Source organism: Ochotona princeps, chromosome 4 (genome assembly GCF_030435755.1).
Source record: "Ochotona princeps isolate mOchPri1 chromosome 4, mOchPri1.hap1, whole genome shotgun sequence".
In the NCBI taxonomy this organism is placed as follows: Eukaryota; Metazoa; Chordata; class Mammalia; order Lagomorpha; family Ochotonidae; genus Ochotona; species Ochotona princeps.
Genome location: NC_080835.1, coordinates 72,565,534 through 72,582,832, shown reverse-complemented (window position 1 = coordinate 72,582,832; position 17,299 = coordinate 72,565,534). Strand labels below are relative to the sequence as shown.

Sequence of the window (17,299 nt, the reverse complement as noted above, 5' to 3'; positions counted from 1 at the left end):
GTGTGTACAAGGTGGGGACTTTAGCCACTAAGCCACCACGCTGGACCTGGAAATACATTATTTTTTATGTGACTCTTTTATAACAATAATAATGTATTTAAATATTATCTAATTAGTCAGTATGACAATTTTTTGCACTTTTTAAAAATATTATTTTTATTGGAAAATAAGATACACAGAGAGGAGGAGAGATAGAGAGGAAGATCTTTCACTTGTTGGTTCACTCCCCAAGTGCCAGCAATGGCCAGAGCTGAGCCAATCCGAAGCTAGGAGCCTGGAGCCATGTGGGTACAGGGTCCCAAGGCTTTCAGCCGTCCTCAACTGCATTCCCAGGCCACAAGCAGGGAGCTGGATGGGAAGCAGGGCTGCCAGGATCAGAACCGGCGCCCATATGGGATCCCGGGGCATTCAAGGCAAGGACTTTAGCCACTAGGCTACTGCACTGGGCCCATGACATATAATTTTAAAATATGTCATTTATTTATCTGAAAGGTACAATTATAGAGATAAAGGAAGAGACACAGAGAGACACATCTTTCACCTGCTCACTCATAACCCAAATGGCTGCCATGGCCAGAGATGGCCAAGAGACAGACACGCTATCAGGTGTCCCATGTGGGTGCAGGGACTTAAGTGCTTAGGCCATGTTTTGCTTCTTTTCCAGACTCATTAACAGGAAGCTAGATCAGAAATAGTGGGACGTGATGAGGCCCTCTATGGGATGCGAGCTTCTCAGCGCTTAACCTTATGCCACAACGCTAGTCCAATACATTTGTATGTTTAAGTCAGTGTCATCAAAAGGGCAGCCCTGTTTGCTTTGCCTTGAACTACATTACCACAAAGAGTTTATGACCAGAGAATCGTCCTTTCTCTGTTTTAAAAATCTGCTTTCTCAAACAGCAAGGCATATGTAACATGTCCTACATTTCATTCTTAGGTCATTAGGAACATTAAAATGACGCGGTCTCTTTTCTCCCAAGATTCCCATGGCTTCTCCACAAAGTTCCATATGATGAGACAGTCAATGAGCAGCCCATTTACACAATAAAAGTTGTGAAAGGTATCCAGATAGCGAAGTTGTCTGCTTGCTTTTGTGTACACTGGTGGTTTGAATGAAGGCCGTTTTATAACATGTACTTGTTAGATCATAGTGTACTTCCCGCTGAAATTATTGCTATTTTACTCTATCTCTGAATGCTTCTTTTCCAGCTTCTACTTCCTGGTTTTTGGACTTCCAAATAACCACGGGGAAAGACTTTCGTGATCTGCATTTGCGCTACTGTTCTCACCTATACAGAATTCCACAGTTTTAGTTTTTGTGACGTAAGCAGTGTTGATTCCCATGTCTGTTTTCTACCACATTTCTTTGTGACAGGGAAAACGAACATCTTAAAAGAGTCAGCATTTCCAAAGTACTAGACCGGCATATGATTATACATATTAAAAGCCTACTATATCCTCTTGTCACATCATGCTGCTCTTCAATTCCTGCTATGGTCTAATCTCTTTGAAATAAAGTATCCTCACCAACACTTTGTTATGATTACCCATATCATTCTATTACCACAGTTTTAGCATTGACATGCATACATGAAGTCAATTGAAGAATTTAAAAATTAAGAATAAGGATACCACTCTTAAAAACAACTAGTACTTATCCTGAAGATACATAGGTGCAAAAAACATTAGGTTGCAAGATATGATTTAACACCCACACATACAATCCATGCTGCCACAAATCTCCAACTGCAAGTTCTATTTTTAAAGTGATTATGTACTTTAAATACATTTTTAATTATTAAGTATTCAAATTTACTTTTCAATCAAAAAATAAAGAAATTAGGTAAGTCTAAAATATGTAGGAAAAAAAAAAACAAGCCTGGCAAACTAGTATGTTGTCAAAAAGAAGGGATGACACATGTCAATTTAGATTTAAAAGTTCATCCTTTACCTCTGCTTGGCCCCATTTATCATTATTACCAAAAGAAAACAAAGAAACAATACCGCCAGGTTTTATTACTTGAAAAAGTCAGATTTGCTAGTAACAAATTCTACTGATTATCATATTGCATTAAAGGTAAGTTAAGTCTTAAGAGAGAGAAAAAAAAAAACAGCTACTGAAGGCAAAATCTGCAAATCACAAGAATCATGGAAGGCAAGTAGGAACACACAGTAAGGGACACAGTTACAAGTTATATTTAAACAAAGTGTAAGGAAAGCACTAGGGTGAGATGACTTGCTCCAAGTGGTGCTTTCACAACAGAGGCCCACAGATTTGGGGGAATTCCGCCCTACAGGGTAACCTCAGTTAAAACTCAGCAATGGAAAAGAATCCTAGCCACAAGTGCATAAGGAATATTTGTGTTTTGGGGAATCTCCATCTCAATCCTCAATCCCCAACTGAAACAAACGAAACACCTTGGCTAAGGAAATAAAGATGTTAGAGGGATTTTATTAGGTGAATCAAAAATTACTTTGTCAAGTGGAAAATGACAGTACTGAAGGGCAGCATCAAGTGACAGCTGTTCAAGTGACAAAGGCACAGAACAGCTATTTTAGGTGTGCCATACTGTGCTCAATAGCTGTTTAAAGAATGCAATAAATGTACTTACCAAATATTTCCCCTCCACTAGCATATTCTGTCACCAGATAAATCATCCGTTCTGTCTCCATAACCTGGTGCAAAGGCAGGAAAGTGACAGACAGTGACACAAATGACAGGCTGATATCATAGGAAGAGAAACGAATAACTCCTTTCTTTGTCATTGAAATATTAATAATCACTATTGCTCAAAGGAAATTTAAAATATTTTAGGGGGAACAGAAATATATGTTAAGAAAAAAAGGGAGAATATATATTCCCCCAAGTTCTAAAGTACAGAACATTTCCAAACTGAAGGGCACAGTCCTCTTTTGTTGTCGGTCTCTGCAATCTGTTAAGCTGAGAAGCAAAGGAGCTGCCAACAACCAGAAAAAGCTCACATTCAACATCAATCACTTGCAGTTCAAAAATACCCCCCAAAATACCCAAGGAAAACAAACAAAAAAGCTTTAGGGAAACTAATGGGAATCACTTAAGAAAGGCACAGAAATCACAGAAAGCTTTTTTTTTTAAATGCAAGTAACAACTTTCCAACTCATTACCATTTTATTCAAACAAGAAAGAACCACAATTTAAATTACTCACTTCGATTTTGTCTTGGTACCTGATTCTAGTTTCCTGTTAATCTAGATGGGAGAAAGCATTGGTGGGTCAAGTAATTAGGGTTCTGCCACCCACATGGATTCCCAGCTCCAGCTCCAGCTCCAGCCTAGCCTTGGCTGCTGGTGAGCACATAGGAAATGAGCCGTAGTCGGGAGTGTACTCACGCTCGTTCTCTCACTCTTTCTCTCTCTCCTTCTCTGTCTCTAACCTTTTCTCACTCTCTACTTTCCAAATAAATAATATAAAGGCATATACATTATGATTACTTCAAATACCTAGTATAAAAACAAAAGGGAAAAGCTTTTCCTCCAGCTTTCTCCATTTCACTCACCAGAGGAAAACTGTCAACAACCTATTATATATTTTTCTAGAGCAGGGATGTCCAAAAAAATACGTGAGCTGAATATACCATTTCAAATATTCCAGCAGCCACATAGCAAAATTTCCCTCAAATAAAAAAATAATCTTTATGATAAATTTTATTTGCCCCCAATATCCAACATACTATTATTTCAACAGTGTTTACATTAATTCAAATTAAATATATGTTAACACTCATGATGCCAGCCTCCCGTTACTTTCCTTTATACATTTATCATGCATTAATACCACAGAGTAGCATTATGTGCAAAATTACATTGCAATACTAAAATACAGCTCTACTTTCCAGTAGCTTCATAGTATTTCACTATTTGAGTGCACATTAAGTTTTCAATACAGTAGTTTCGCTTTTCTGTTCCTTTTTTCTCTTAAGAACACTCTCTATACTGATGACACTAGTTCACTGTTTGTTACTCACATTGGTCTCAAGCTCCCTTCATATATTGCCTTATCTGACCAAAACAACAAAACAAAATCATATATGCAAGTGTTTAGAAAAGAAAAAAGATGTCATATTGTTATTCTCCTTTGTACTCCAAAGATATTATTAAAACTTTTCAGGAGTTCCAAAAGTGCTCTTTTCTATACAGTTATCTGTATTTGCTCATATTATATATTTGAGCAGACTGACCTGAAAACTACCCTCATACCATACAATTTACCAGCCAGTCACTCTGGGCAGTTTAGAATCTCTCATTTATAATACTAGTTGCGAGAAAGCAAAATTAAAGTGTAAAAAAAGCCAGGACTAGAAAGACAAAGATTTTTGTAGATTAACAAAGCCCTGAGTAAGAAAGGTAAATTTGTGGAATTCAGTTGTAACGTTCATACCTATAAATTTATCCCTTCAGATTAGTAAACCTCAGCCCCTCCACACATGACTTACTATAAAAGAGGAAATCAAGTTCATGCAATCTACCAGGATAGGAAAGAAGCCAAGGGACAGATGCAGGCCTTCAGGCAACACCAGCAAGCCTTCAGAAACTTGTTCTTGTGGTAGGTATTTTCAACTTTCAGTTTGAGAAATTTCACAGCTCTTGCTGACTTAATTCACTTCATTAATGTGATCAGCTGATGCCAGAAAAGAATTCTAAAGCTATAGCTTTAACCACACATTCTAAAACCCCAACATGTTTTCCCTCCAGCTGTAAAAGTAAAAGGCTATGAGAGCTTGTCCACTGTACCTTGAGTATGCTTTCTCTACTCCTACACATGGTCCCATGTTTGAACCAGTAACAATTTATTCCAAACTAGTAACAGTAAATGCACAGAGTGGGTGGCCACTTCCTTTAGAAGGAGGATATGGCTGTTCTAGCAGAAAGCAGTGAGCAGGGTGGGTCCTGGACAGGAGCAGAACTCACTGCTGCCAATGCACTGCAATTTGAGAGGCACACAGCCCTACCTCTCCCAAAAGATTTCTCCTACCAGCTTGCTAAAGCATGGTCCCCATCCCTGCTGCCTGGCTTCAAATTTCAGTCCTTACATTTATTGCTTCTGTAGTAAACTAGGGAATCATTTTGTAACGACATGAAATATACATGTTTCTAGAGATGGTAAGAAAATTAAAATCGAAATCTCTACATAGTGTAGAATTCATCTGTTGATGATCAAAATAATTAAATGCTACCTTGGAAAAGTCAAGGACTCTACGAGACTAAAAAAGAGGTTTTAACTAATGGAAGAAGTTATACATAAAATATTCAATGCGATTATAGTTCATAATGTGATTACAGAAATTAACATAAATACATATATAATGTAAATAACATTATATTCATCTTGAGCTTTTTGTCTCTCAATAGTCTCTTGTTCTTTGGGTTTCAATCCTGATTAAGGAATCTGACCTAAATAAATTTCACCATCTTCTGAATAATTTTTCTGTGAAATTCTTGCTACCAGAAGCATCAAATTTAAGCTCTACCACGGTATGGCAGACCTCACTAGGAAACAGCCAGGAAAAACATGAAAACACTACCAGGTACTAAGCATGAATATAGAAGGGTGAGGAAGAAATGTGGACCAAAATATAAACACACAAACAAACACACAAAAAAGTTGCATTGTTCATCCATTCTCATTTTCTTCCACGGCAGCCAGAGACACAACAGACCATTCTGAGTTCCTTTTAGCCATTTATCACACAGCTAGTAACCCTACCTGGTATAGCCTGATGATATGGGGGTGGCAAAGCATCTTCATAATTTGAACTTCCCGAAAAATCTTCTTCAAGTTTTCTTCATCCAGTTGGGTTTTATCTATGATCTTGATAGCAACCTGACAAAAGAGGAAGAAAATTTACTCTAATGCATTACTAATAGAAATTTAAGAAGGAAAATTAAAATCGCTTCAAAGCATATTCTACAAGACACAAGCTGCCAGCATTTTATTTATAAAACATCAGTGAAGAAAACAAATTTACTCTCTTAAATGGATAAAAAATGGACTCAAAGCAAGTTACCCATCTTAGAGGAAAAGACTTCCATAGCTAATGGGTCTTCCGCCATTTCTTTTCTTTTTGCCATTTCTTAAATTGCTTATATAGTAAAACCCTGCATGACAAAACACTTCATTATTCCCTAGATGTGGTTGCAGTCTGGGTCAAATCATGCTCCAATGCAGAGAATGAGTACAGGAACTTTTATAAACATGAACCTTATACTCTAAGCACATGATTTTTAGTAAGGCTCTACCTGAACTTTCATTGAGGTCTCCCACAGTTCATGAGGTGCTTGTAAAGCTCAGTAAACAATTGGTGAAACAGCAGCCGTGGTAGCTACTATATAGTACATGCTTATTATGCGGCAAGTATAATAATAATGCTTTGTGGGCACTAACTCATTTGAACTTCGCAACACCCGCCTTATTACTATACCAACCTTGTTTTATACATAAAAATAGAGGGACACATGTGACAGATCCAACATTAAAATCCAGGTAGCCTAGTTTTGCAGTGAAATGCTTAATAGTGATGTTAACAAACGTACACTGCTAAAGCATAAAACATAGCCTTCCATTTTACCCACATGAAAATACCCAGCAGCACATGTATTTTAAAACACAAGAAAGAAAGCAGTTCGTCTACGAAATCTAAACTGCCTCACCATTCTCAGTGAAATGTTTATAAAACATTTGTTTTATCTCAAAGTATCTCTAAATCTCAGTTTCATCTTTTTAATCAGTATACAACTGACATTGGTTAGATGAAGGAAACTTTTGTCATCTTTGATTGCTGAAGTTCTAAGACTCTACTCATAGAAGAAAAGAAAACTTACTGAGGAAAAAGAAAAACTGCGGAGAAATTTTAATGCTTAAGATGTTTATTTAGAGAAAGACTGCACTGAATCACACAAGGTAGATGATTCAAATGTATGAATATTTACTATCCATTAACTTTATTAAGGGGCAAGCATTTGATGTCACAGTTATGTTACCATGTGGGATGTCCACATCTCATGGAGGACTACTCGTCAGTCCCAGCCCCTCCACTGGAGGCAACAGATGATAGCTCAGCACTTGGGCTCCTGTCACCTACATGGGAAATCTGGATTACAGGTTCCTGGCTTTGGCTTGGCCTGGCCTGCCCCTGGCTATCATGGGCATTTTTGGGGAAGGACCAGTCAAGGCTCAAAGATCTCTGTCTCTTAGCCTCTCAAAAAATTTTTTTTTTTAAAATGAAAAAACATAAATAAATTTTAAAGTACTTTGAGTTCTTTCAGATGTTAAGATGAGGGGTAATGAAAGGCACAAGAAAACAAATTCCACTCCATTCAAAAAGTATTTCGCCCTGCCTAACAACAGAAAGAGATGAGACAAAGAGTAGGCCCTGCCTAATGACAGAAAGAGATGAAATGATGTAGGTATATCCAGAACAACAAAGATTAATCAGGCACAGTCTTAATTTCAAAGAGTTTACAATCCAGTAGGGAAAAGAGATGCGTAGAACAGATAACAACACAGTTCCAGAAGTATAATCCATCAAAGTACAGAGGCTGAAGGCCAACCTTCTCCCAGAAGAGAAGACACAGACATAAGAAAAGGCCTTGCAAAGAAAACACAATTCAACAACTAAAAAAAAAAAAAAAAATTGAGAATAGGCAGAACAGAAAAGAGGATTGAGAATTTAGTGAGGGGGTACCAGTGAAATCGCTAACAAATCAACTGCCTATTTTTCTCTAAGTCTTGAACCACATGACCACTGACCACTAACAATTCCATTTCCCCTCATTACTGTGCCAGATCACATGTAGGACTTCAACTCTGGCTACTGGTCACACATCTGCTCTTCTTCTCTAGGGACAGCTCTCAAAACAATACAAAACAGTTGTGGTGCACGATGTTTCTTTACAGAAGGATACATGAATCTTACTTACTATTATTAACATCTTACATAGAAATGTATGCAGTGTACAGAATGCCTTCATACCCGCAACAAGCTTAGAACACTTGGAGACACATGCCCAAAGTAGAACTTTCAAACAGGTGTGCTAGAAATGGGCTATGACTGATAATGCTCATCTCCTGTCTCAAGAAGCTTCATTTGTTTAGAACAAAGGAACTATGTCATGCTGGTGGAAAGTTTGGAAAGCCCAGTCTAATACTGAAGGCAGAGGGGGGGCAGGGGAGGAAGGGGCACAAGGGGATGGACAGCAAAAGCTAAGGATTGTGCCCAACATCCCTTCCCCTCACCCATGCCCTACTAATTGATGGTTTATATACCGTTCAGGGTATAGGGAAGCAGCCTTCATACAACTGACCAATTAATTTTTTTTGCATCTTTTTACCCCTAAGAGAAGAATATGTCCATGCTTTAATTGGGAGAATCCCTGATTCCCACTGGATGCACTTTCACATGTACTCTAAAGCAATCAACATTGAACAACAGTAAAGAGAAAAGTTAAACCAACCATCTATGAGAACCAAGTTGGTTACTAAGATCTCATAGTATATACCATGTAACTAATAAATATATTAAATTTAATAAAGATACAAAGGTATACTATTTATTTTACACTAAGTATATCTGATTTCACATAAACAGAATGTGGTCCCACATACCAAACTATATTCTTATCTTTTCAGGGACAATTGCATTACGCATTAACTTATTCATACAAAGCGGATACAGAATTGGAAAAGATTAACATCAAGAGAGGCATTTAGCCTAGTGATACAGATGCCCACATTCCATATTACAGGCCCTGGTTTCAGGTCCTGTGATCCTGATTCTACGAGCTTCCTGCTTCTATACACTCTAGGAGGCAGCAGGTGACGGCTCAAATGGTAGGGGTCCCTGCAACAACATGGGAGACCTAGACAGAGTTCTAAGCTCCTGGCCTGGTGCAATTTCAGCCTTTGCAAGTACTTGGGGAATGAAGCTGTAGGTAGGTGGAATACTTGCCGTTTATTCCCCTCAACCAATCAATCAATCAATCGCTTCTCTTTCTCTCCTTCACAAATAAAAATCTATTTTCTATCTATCCGTCAGTGATTCTCCAGATACCACAAGACACTCAGAGGAGCAGTTTTGTAAAGCAACTAAAAAAACACCACCAGGGCCCAGCACGGTGGCCTAGTGGCTAAAGTCCTCGCCTTGAATGTGTCAGGATCCCATATGGGCACCAGTTCTAATCCTGGCAGCCCTGCTTCCCATTCAGCTCCCTGTTTGTGGCCTGGGAATGCAGTGGAGGACAGGCCAAAGCCTTGGGACCCTGTACCCCCATGGAAGACCTGGAAGAGGATACGGGCTCCTGGCTTCGGATCAGCACAGCTCCGGCTACCGCGGTCACCTAGGGAGTAAATCATCGATGGAAGATCTTTCTTTCTCTCTTCTTTCCTCCTCTCTGTACATCGAACTTTCCAATAAAAAATAAAATAAAACAAAATAAAATAAAATAAGAAAGAAAGCAAAGCAAAGAAAAAGAAAAAAAAAAAGCAAAAGTAAAGAAAAACACACTGCCAAAGCAAGGACTCTGGAGTGAAGTTGCTTGGACTCAAAATCTTCCAACTATCGCTTAGTGTGTAACTTTGAACCAGTTACTGAATTTTTCTGTGGCTCTTTATTTACAAAAGGCAGGCAAAAACAGAACCTCGTATAAAGGATCACTGGGAATCAACTAAGCTAATGCATGTAGCCTGCTTAGAACAACACTTGGGATATGGTGAACAGGCAGTACAGTATTCTCTTCTGCAATGCTTCATATTTCAAATTTTTTCAAAAGTATGATGTGCAGGAAAATCCAGTGTGCACAGAGTTGGTGCTATCTAGTTCCAGGCATCCACCGGGATTCTTGGGACACATCCCCTGTGGATTGGTGGGTAGTGGTGGGGAGAACTACTGCGTACATTAATTACAGGTACTCCTGCTATTCTGTTTTTTCTGGAATCAAGTTTAAGCATGCCTTAGCAAGAACCAGATTTGCTTCATGAAGCAATATAATCCAGGCTCTGAAACACATCAATTCATATTCCAGGGGCAAGTTGGGGGGCCAAGAAACAAAATAGCCAACAATTTGTGGGCAGATTTCAGAACCAACTGGCTGCTGCCAGCTGATGTGGGAAGAACATGGCAGGAACAGAGCTTTATGGAAAAAGAAATGCATTCCATTGAAAAAAGTCACATTGAGCCACAGAATGGAACCCACAGTAGACCTATGAGCTGTGCCAGACAGAGAGCAGCCTGCCTCTTCCCTGCCCATCCCTACCCCAGGCAGTAGCACCATTGCCTAATATGCCACTGAACAAAGAATAGAAGTTCCTATGGATGCGCTGCAAACTGGACAGTGGAAGTTTTCTGAAAACAGACAGAATACCAGTGGAACAGAGAAACTACTAAATTACAGAGCAGGTGACTGGCACAAACAATTGCTTTGAGAACACTGAAGAGATTACAGAGCCTGACTCACAGTGACAGACTATTGAGGCTACATGATCAAGGTTTTAGACTAAAGTAAGCACTGGTTTCTTGAAAAGTTACATCTGTTCATAGCACAGGTAACCTGGGAGACAGACAGAAGAGAAGCTCTCCAAGTATGTTTCAGATTGGGCCTGAGAATTCATGAATCACAAAATTGTACTTACACGTGAAAATTTTAACAAGCAAGCAATTCCAACACATTATCAAGAGATGATGTATTTTCTAGGTTTGCTTCTACTTAGAATTAGTTTATCTTACAAAGACCATGACTTTTTTTAACTGACACTCTAATATTAACCAAGCATGACATTGTATCAAATATGTTGAAAATAAGCTAAGAAAGTTCTTAAGAATGTCCCTACAGAAGACACTTCCATCTGATAAATTCTTTTTAAATTATCATATGGTAAAAAAATTAATTCAGATTAAGCCAAAATGAAAGCCACAGTTCTTCACTATTCATTCTAGAACGGGAAAAGAGCCATTTTCCCCTTTAGTTTTCACTTCTAAAAACTGTAGTTCCTTTAATTCATACATCATTTTTTTTTTTTGCAAGCATAGTAAGGCTTATAGGGAATGAAATGGAAAAAAATAGTAATTTTTCTTCACAACAGGCAATAATTCATTGACATATTCTAAGAGCACATTCATGGGCAAGATAAGGTGATAGAATAAAATCTAACAAATCAGGAAAAGTTCAGCACTGAGATCAAAACAAATTACCCTTCTTCCTCACCACTTCCCATTAAAAACAAATCCTCAGAGTGGGGACTCAAGGATATGCTTTGACAAATCTACAGTTTTATACATACATACACACAATTTAGAAAGAAAACAAAGACCACAAGTGCTAAAACTCCCACCGAAATAGAAACAGCATTCTTTTACACTAGTATGCATATACATGTTTAGTAATTTCATTGAATACAGTAAACAGATAAATGGTTTTAAGAAAGAAAGAGAAAACATCGGATAGTTTGGGTGAAAGTTTACTTTTTAAATATACTTTTAGGAGAAATAAGTTTTATTTCTCATTGCAATGTCCTAAAATTCAGAGAGAGAAACATTTTGCCAATGTGCATTTTTCAGCAAACTTATGTTCTTATATTAAATTTCTGTTGCAAAATACTTAAACTTTATTACAAACCTTATCTACTTTAGATATTCACCTCAGCTCTGGAAGTATTTTATAGTTTCCATTTCAGTTAATACTGAGCACTTGAAATGTGGCCAACTCTCCTCCTCCCCTATGTAACACTCAATATGAAACATTTGCTAGTGACCAATTCCCTGAAATGACAGATCCTTTGGGAAATGCACAAAAGAAGGCAATCTTATGACTTTCTTTTTGATTGCACACAAAAATACAGTCTGAGAGTCAGGCACCAGCACTAGGACAAGAGCATGAACAGAAAGTCCTTAAAGACTATCCACTTCACACTACAGAACTTCTATCAAGGTTCTGGTGTTTGGAAGCTTAATGTTGGTTAATATGTTTGGAGGCTGCTTCACTTACACCCTCTTGCATGCCCACTTTCCCAGTAACATCCACTGAATAGCTTAGCGTGGACCCAACATGGAATTAAAGCCCCAATTTAACAGAGTAACATGTATCAGGACAGTGGCTGCCAGTTGAACCTGCTAGTCCAGCCTCATGTATTTAGGGACTATCTAGATCCGAATTCAAGTTAGAAGTACCCAACATTTTGTCTTTTAGAATCCAATAAAAGGGGCCCAGCGGCGTGGCCTAGCGGCTAAGGTCCTTGCCTTGAACGCGCCGGGATCCCATATGGGCGCTGGTTCTAATCCCGGCAGCTCCACTTCCCATCCAGCTCCCTGCTTGTGGCCTGGGAAAGCAGTCAAGGACGGCCCAATGCATTGGGATACTGCACCCGCATGGGAGACCTGGAAGAGGTTCCTGGTTTTCGGCTTCGGATCAGCACAGCACCGGCCGTTGCGGCTCACTTGGGGAGTGAATCATTGGACAGAAGATCTTCCTCTCTGTCTCTCCTCTCTGTATATCTGACTTTGTAATAAAAACAAATAAATCTTTAAAAAAAAAAGAATCCAATAAAAGCTTCAAGGTACATCTAAAAGATTCATGCATAAGAATCTTTAATTTCAAGAAATGAAATCCAAGGGAGGAAACAGCTGAGAAGCCTGCAATGGGGGGCAGAAATGATGGACTTTCTGTCCCTGGTTTGTAAATGAGGATTGTGAGCCAGCAGATCTCCAGGGTTCCACCAAGGTAATACTCAAGACTCCATCCCGAAGTTCACTTCTACAGAGATTAGGTGGCCTGGGCTGGATGAAACTTCCTCAACACTTTGTGTCAACAATTTGAAGTGGAACATACTTGTATGATGCAGGCTAATTCTATACTAACGTACCATAAATGTGAAACAAACACTAGATTTAGAAGACACAGTTCTTTAAAAAGAACGTAAACTATTTCGCTGATTTATTTTATATTGATTACTGAGAAAATGATGCAGTTTGGATATACTAAGCTAAATAAAATGTCATTTGAATTAATTTCACATGTTTCTTTTTAAATTTTAAAATATGACCATCAGGTCCGGCACTGTGGTGTAACAGATAAAAAGCTATTGCATGCAACACCAGTATACCATGTTGGTCTAGTTCATGTTCTGACTGCTCCACTTCCCAATTATCTCCTTACTAATGGTCTGGGAAAATCAATAGAAGATCAAGTACTTAGGCTCCTGCCACACTTGTGGATGACCCAGAGGAAGCTCCTGGTTCTGGAACAATCTTGGCTGTTGTGGCCATCTGGGGAGTGAATCAACAGATGGAAGATCTCGATCTCTTCTCTCTCTCCCTCTTGTTTTGCCCGTCTACGTTTCAAATAAGTAAATCTAAAACTATTTTAGACAACAAAGTACCCGGCATTTTATAGGTGGGCAGCTGCGATTTTTCTTTACTTCTCTGGGCTGCTCTGAATGATCAACATGAACTAGTACAAGCAGCTACAATGTCTATGGAATAAAGAGTGAAGATCCTACTAAAGAAAAAACAGTATGAAAAATACATTAGTTTTGCAAATATTTCTAAGTTGGAACACAGCATATTACACATAATTAATAAATGGTATCTGAAACAAAGGAAATTTTCTGGTAATTACTTGAAATTCAAGGCACAAAAGGGAAGTTTTACAGACAGAAAGGAAATGGCCTCTCAGTTCCAATAATTCCCACCTAGTTAACATTTACCCTCTCAGAAAACAGAAGTCCCAGGGCTGCCTCTAATAGCACAGGCAGACAGCTCAAGCAAAGCAAGATTATCATTGCTGTTAACATGAACAAAGTGCCAAAAACATTATATATGGTTTACAGAATATTAAACCAAGCAAACCAAGCCTCATTCTGAAGATTTACAGCTTAAATGACCCAGGTTAAAAATATGTGCATTTTTTTTTTAAGAAGAAAGAGCAAAAGAAAGGTAGAAATCAACAAAAGCTGTATTTCTAAAATATTGCAAAAAAACACTATTCAATTTTCCATTTCAGTTATTTATGTTAGATTGACATTGATGGCTTAATTCTAATGTCAGGGGAAAATATTGCAGAAAGTGTTAAATAACAAACTAATAATTGCTACAGAAATATTTTCAAACAAAAGAAAAATAAGTAGAAGCCATTAGTCCACAGAACAATTTAAAAGTTATCATGAGAAGTTAAGCTATCAAGGATGTAGTTACAGAGAAAAAAGATCAGATACGTAGCGAGAGAACTTGACAATGGGGCCTGACGTGAAGAAAGCTGAATGAATTTCAAGATGAATGCTCTTAATGAAGGTACATGCTATCCTTTCCTGGGGTGTCAACTCAAGTCAAAAACACAGACTCACAGAAAGACTGTGCTCTTCCCAAGGACAGTCTTTAGGAAGGAGCTTGTGTACAGTTAAGCACATTTACTTATACCAGCACTTAGAACACTCAACAACTTTTAAGGCACAGATAACAGTTCCCATTTTAAATTACTTTTACTTATATGAACACACTCCTAGGGAGGGGCTAACAATACACATGCCATAGCAGGAGGTTGAGTGAACCGAGGAATCGTATAAATTGAAAAACTAGCCTTGGTTTCTCTTTTGTCAGCATCTCCCAACTACTGGACAAAAAGATAAACAAAAACAAGAAGTAATCTCCATTTTCAGATAGCATCTTAACCTCCTTGTTTCTCAAGGTTTACTTGTCATGCCTCCCCAGATGCCAGGAATGGGAGCTTAGCTGCCTGTCAACACAAGCACCTTTGTCAAACTGTGTTTTTCATCTGAATTACTGTGACAAGGCTGATCTTTGCACAACTCAGCCTTCTAGTGCCCATCAGGAACAACACACCAGCTAGCTTCAGAAGAGCTTTCTTAACTACAGCTGCACACCACCAGAACTGCCTGTTTCTCCTCTGGAATTCCACTAAAATGGGAAATTTTATGTGATGCATTTTTGCGTTACTCTGGCTTCAGTGACCTTCTTACATGTAGTAATCATCACATTTTCAACTCAAATACATTTTATTTCATGAAGCTGATGCATGTTTGTATTTCAGTGGAGACTAATTTAATTCTATAAGTTAACTCTCAAATTCCTGATATTTGTGTTAAAAGAAGCAGGGGCATTGTTGAAAAGGCAACATTACTATAGAAAAAATTGATAAATTACCATTATTACATGAATTAGACATAACCACATTACACATTTGAAAGTGCCGGGCCCGGCTCCGTGGCCTAGTGGCTAAAGTCCTCGCCTTGAGCACACCAGGATCCCATTTGGGTGCCGGTTCTAATCCCAGCAGTTCTACTTCCCACCCAGCTCCCTGCTTGTGGCCCAGGAAAGCAGTCGAGGACAGCCCAAAGCCTTGGGACCCTGCACCTGCGTGGGAGACCTGGAGGAAGTTCCCGGCTCCTGGCTCCTGGCTCCGGATTGGCACAGCACCAGGCGTTGCAGTCACTTGGGGAGTGAATCAATGGACAGAACATCTTCCTCTCTGTCTTTCCTCCTCTCTGTATATCTGACTTTGTAATAAAAATAAATAATCTTTCTAAAAAAAATAAAGTATCTACATGAAGTATATTGACTGAAGATGACTGTGGATTTCTTCAGCAAGATTACACATATCCTAAATAATGCCTTTGTATGACAGTCCTAAATTGACAATGGAGAATCTCAAAAAGCTGCTACTACTATAGTTCCAACGATTTTTAAACTATTATAATAAGGTCAATTCACTAAAATATTAAATGTAATTAATGACAGTAAAAGGTTCAGATTTTTTTTTTGTTTTTATAGCTTTATTTCTTTATGTAAAAGGAGAGAGAGAGAGAAACTTCCAGACCAGAGGGGGCCAGGCCAGGGGGAAGCCAGGAGCCAGAAACTCCATTCAGGCTGCCCACATGGGTGAGAGACAAAGTCCATAGATCATCACATGCTACCCCTCAGAGTGGATAAGAAACAAAGCAGGCTCAAACTCCGGCACTTCAGATGGAACATGGGTAGCCCAAGCAGGGGCTTCACTGTTATGGCGTAACACCCACCCTATGCTTGTCTGTTTCTAAATCTCCATTACAAACACAATTTAGGCAAACAGCAACCTATTACACATATTACACTATCTATGGGGTCTCAGTTTCTTCTCATGATAATACTGTTTGGAAGCAAAGTGATAGGACTGTTAATTCACTGCCAAAGAAACTCAATCTGAAAACATCAAAAACCATTTTAGTTAATAAAGCCATGGCCCATGTCTATGTTTTTTATTTTATTTTCTTTTAAATAAATAACAAACCAGAGTCAATGTGTTGATGTAGCAGACTAATCCCATAACACTGTTGGCCCCAGCATTCCACATTAGCACGAGTTAGTGTCCAGTGTTCCATGTGTGATCCAGCTGTTTATGACCTGGAAAAGGAGCGGAAGTTGGCCCAAGTCCTTGAGACCCAGCACATATGCAGGAGATATGAAAAAAGCTCCTAGCTCCCAGCTTTGGATCAGCTCAGTTCTGGCTGTTGCGGCCATTTGGAGAGTGAACCAGTGGACTGGAAAGGCCTTTTCTGTCTCTCTTTCTCTGTAAAATCTATCCAAAAAATGAAAAATTTTAAAAAAAAAGCAACTGACCACTGAGTTATGTCATCCTGAAAAATCACAAAGAGCAAGTTATGAGATGAGAAAATGAAGTGAGGATGTAGCGAGTTGGAAGGAAGTAAAATAAAATATTAATTGGTAATAATACTAATAAAAACAGTTCACTCTAATGAAATCTGACTCTGGGTCAGATTTCATTAGAGATGCAGTTAGCATGCTTTGAAACAAAGAAGAAACTCCTCAAACATTCTCAAAGCACAAGGCCAGCACTGTGGCAGGAAGGTGCACTGAGGCAGGAAGGTGCACTGAGGTAAGCTGCTGCCTGCATCACCATGATACTCGCCCAGGAGAGTGTCAGTGTGAGGCCCGCTGCTGAAGCACCAGGGAAAGCAATGCAAGGTGGCCAGCATGTCTGAGTCCCTGCACCCACGTCCCCATGTGAGAGACCCAGACACAGTGCCTGCATTGTGACTGTCTGGGGAGAGAAGCAACAGATGAAAGATTCGCTCTTTCCTTCTCTCTCTTTTTCTCTGCCTCCCCCTCTGTATAACTTTGCCAAATAGATAGATGGATAAATAGATACATAGATAGAGTTTGAGTGCAAAATGAACATGTAATAAGGAGTTCAGAGTAAGAAGGAATCAAAAGCTATCATAAACCAAGATTTTTTCATTCCTGAACAAAATCGCGTATAA

The 17,299-nt window shown here is 38.8% G+C and overlaps 1 protein-coding gene across 7 annotated transcripts in view; it reads right to left on the bottom strand.

Moving 5' to 3' along the window:
* The window catches only part of SIK3 (SIK family kinase 3), a 223,977-nt gene that overhangs the window by 96,632 nt on the left and 110,046 nt on the right, over positions 1-17,299 (bottom strand). For all 7 annotated transcript variants that reach the window (XM_058663873.1, XM_058663872.1, XM_058663875.1 and 4 more), the window contains exons 2-3: positions 5,744-5,860; positions 2,613-2,676 (exon numbers count right to left, since the gene is read on the bottom strand). In XM_058663873.1, the coding sequence (XP_058519856.1) occupies positions 2,613-2,676; positions 5,744-5,860 (181 nt within the window). The remainder of the gene's footprint in view (positions 1-2,612; positions 2,677-5,743; positions 5,861-17,299) is intronic.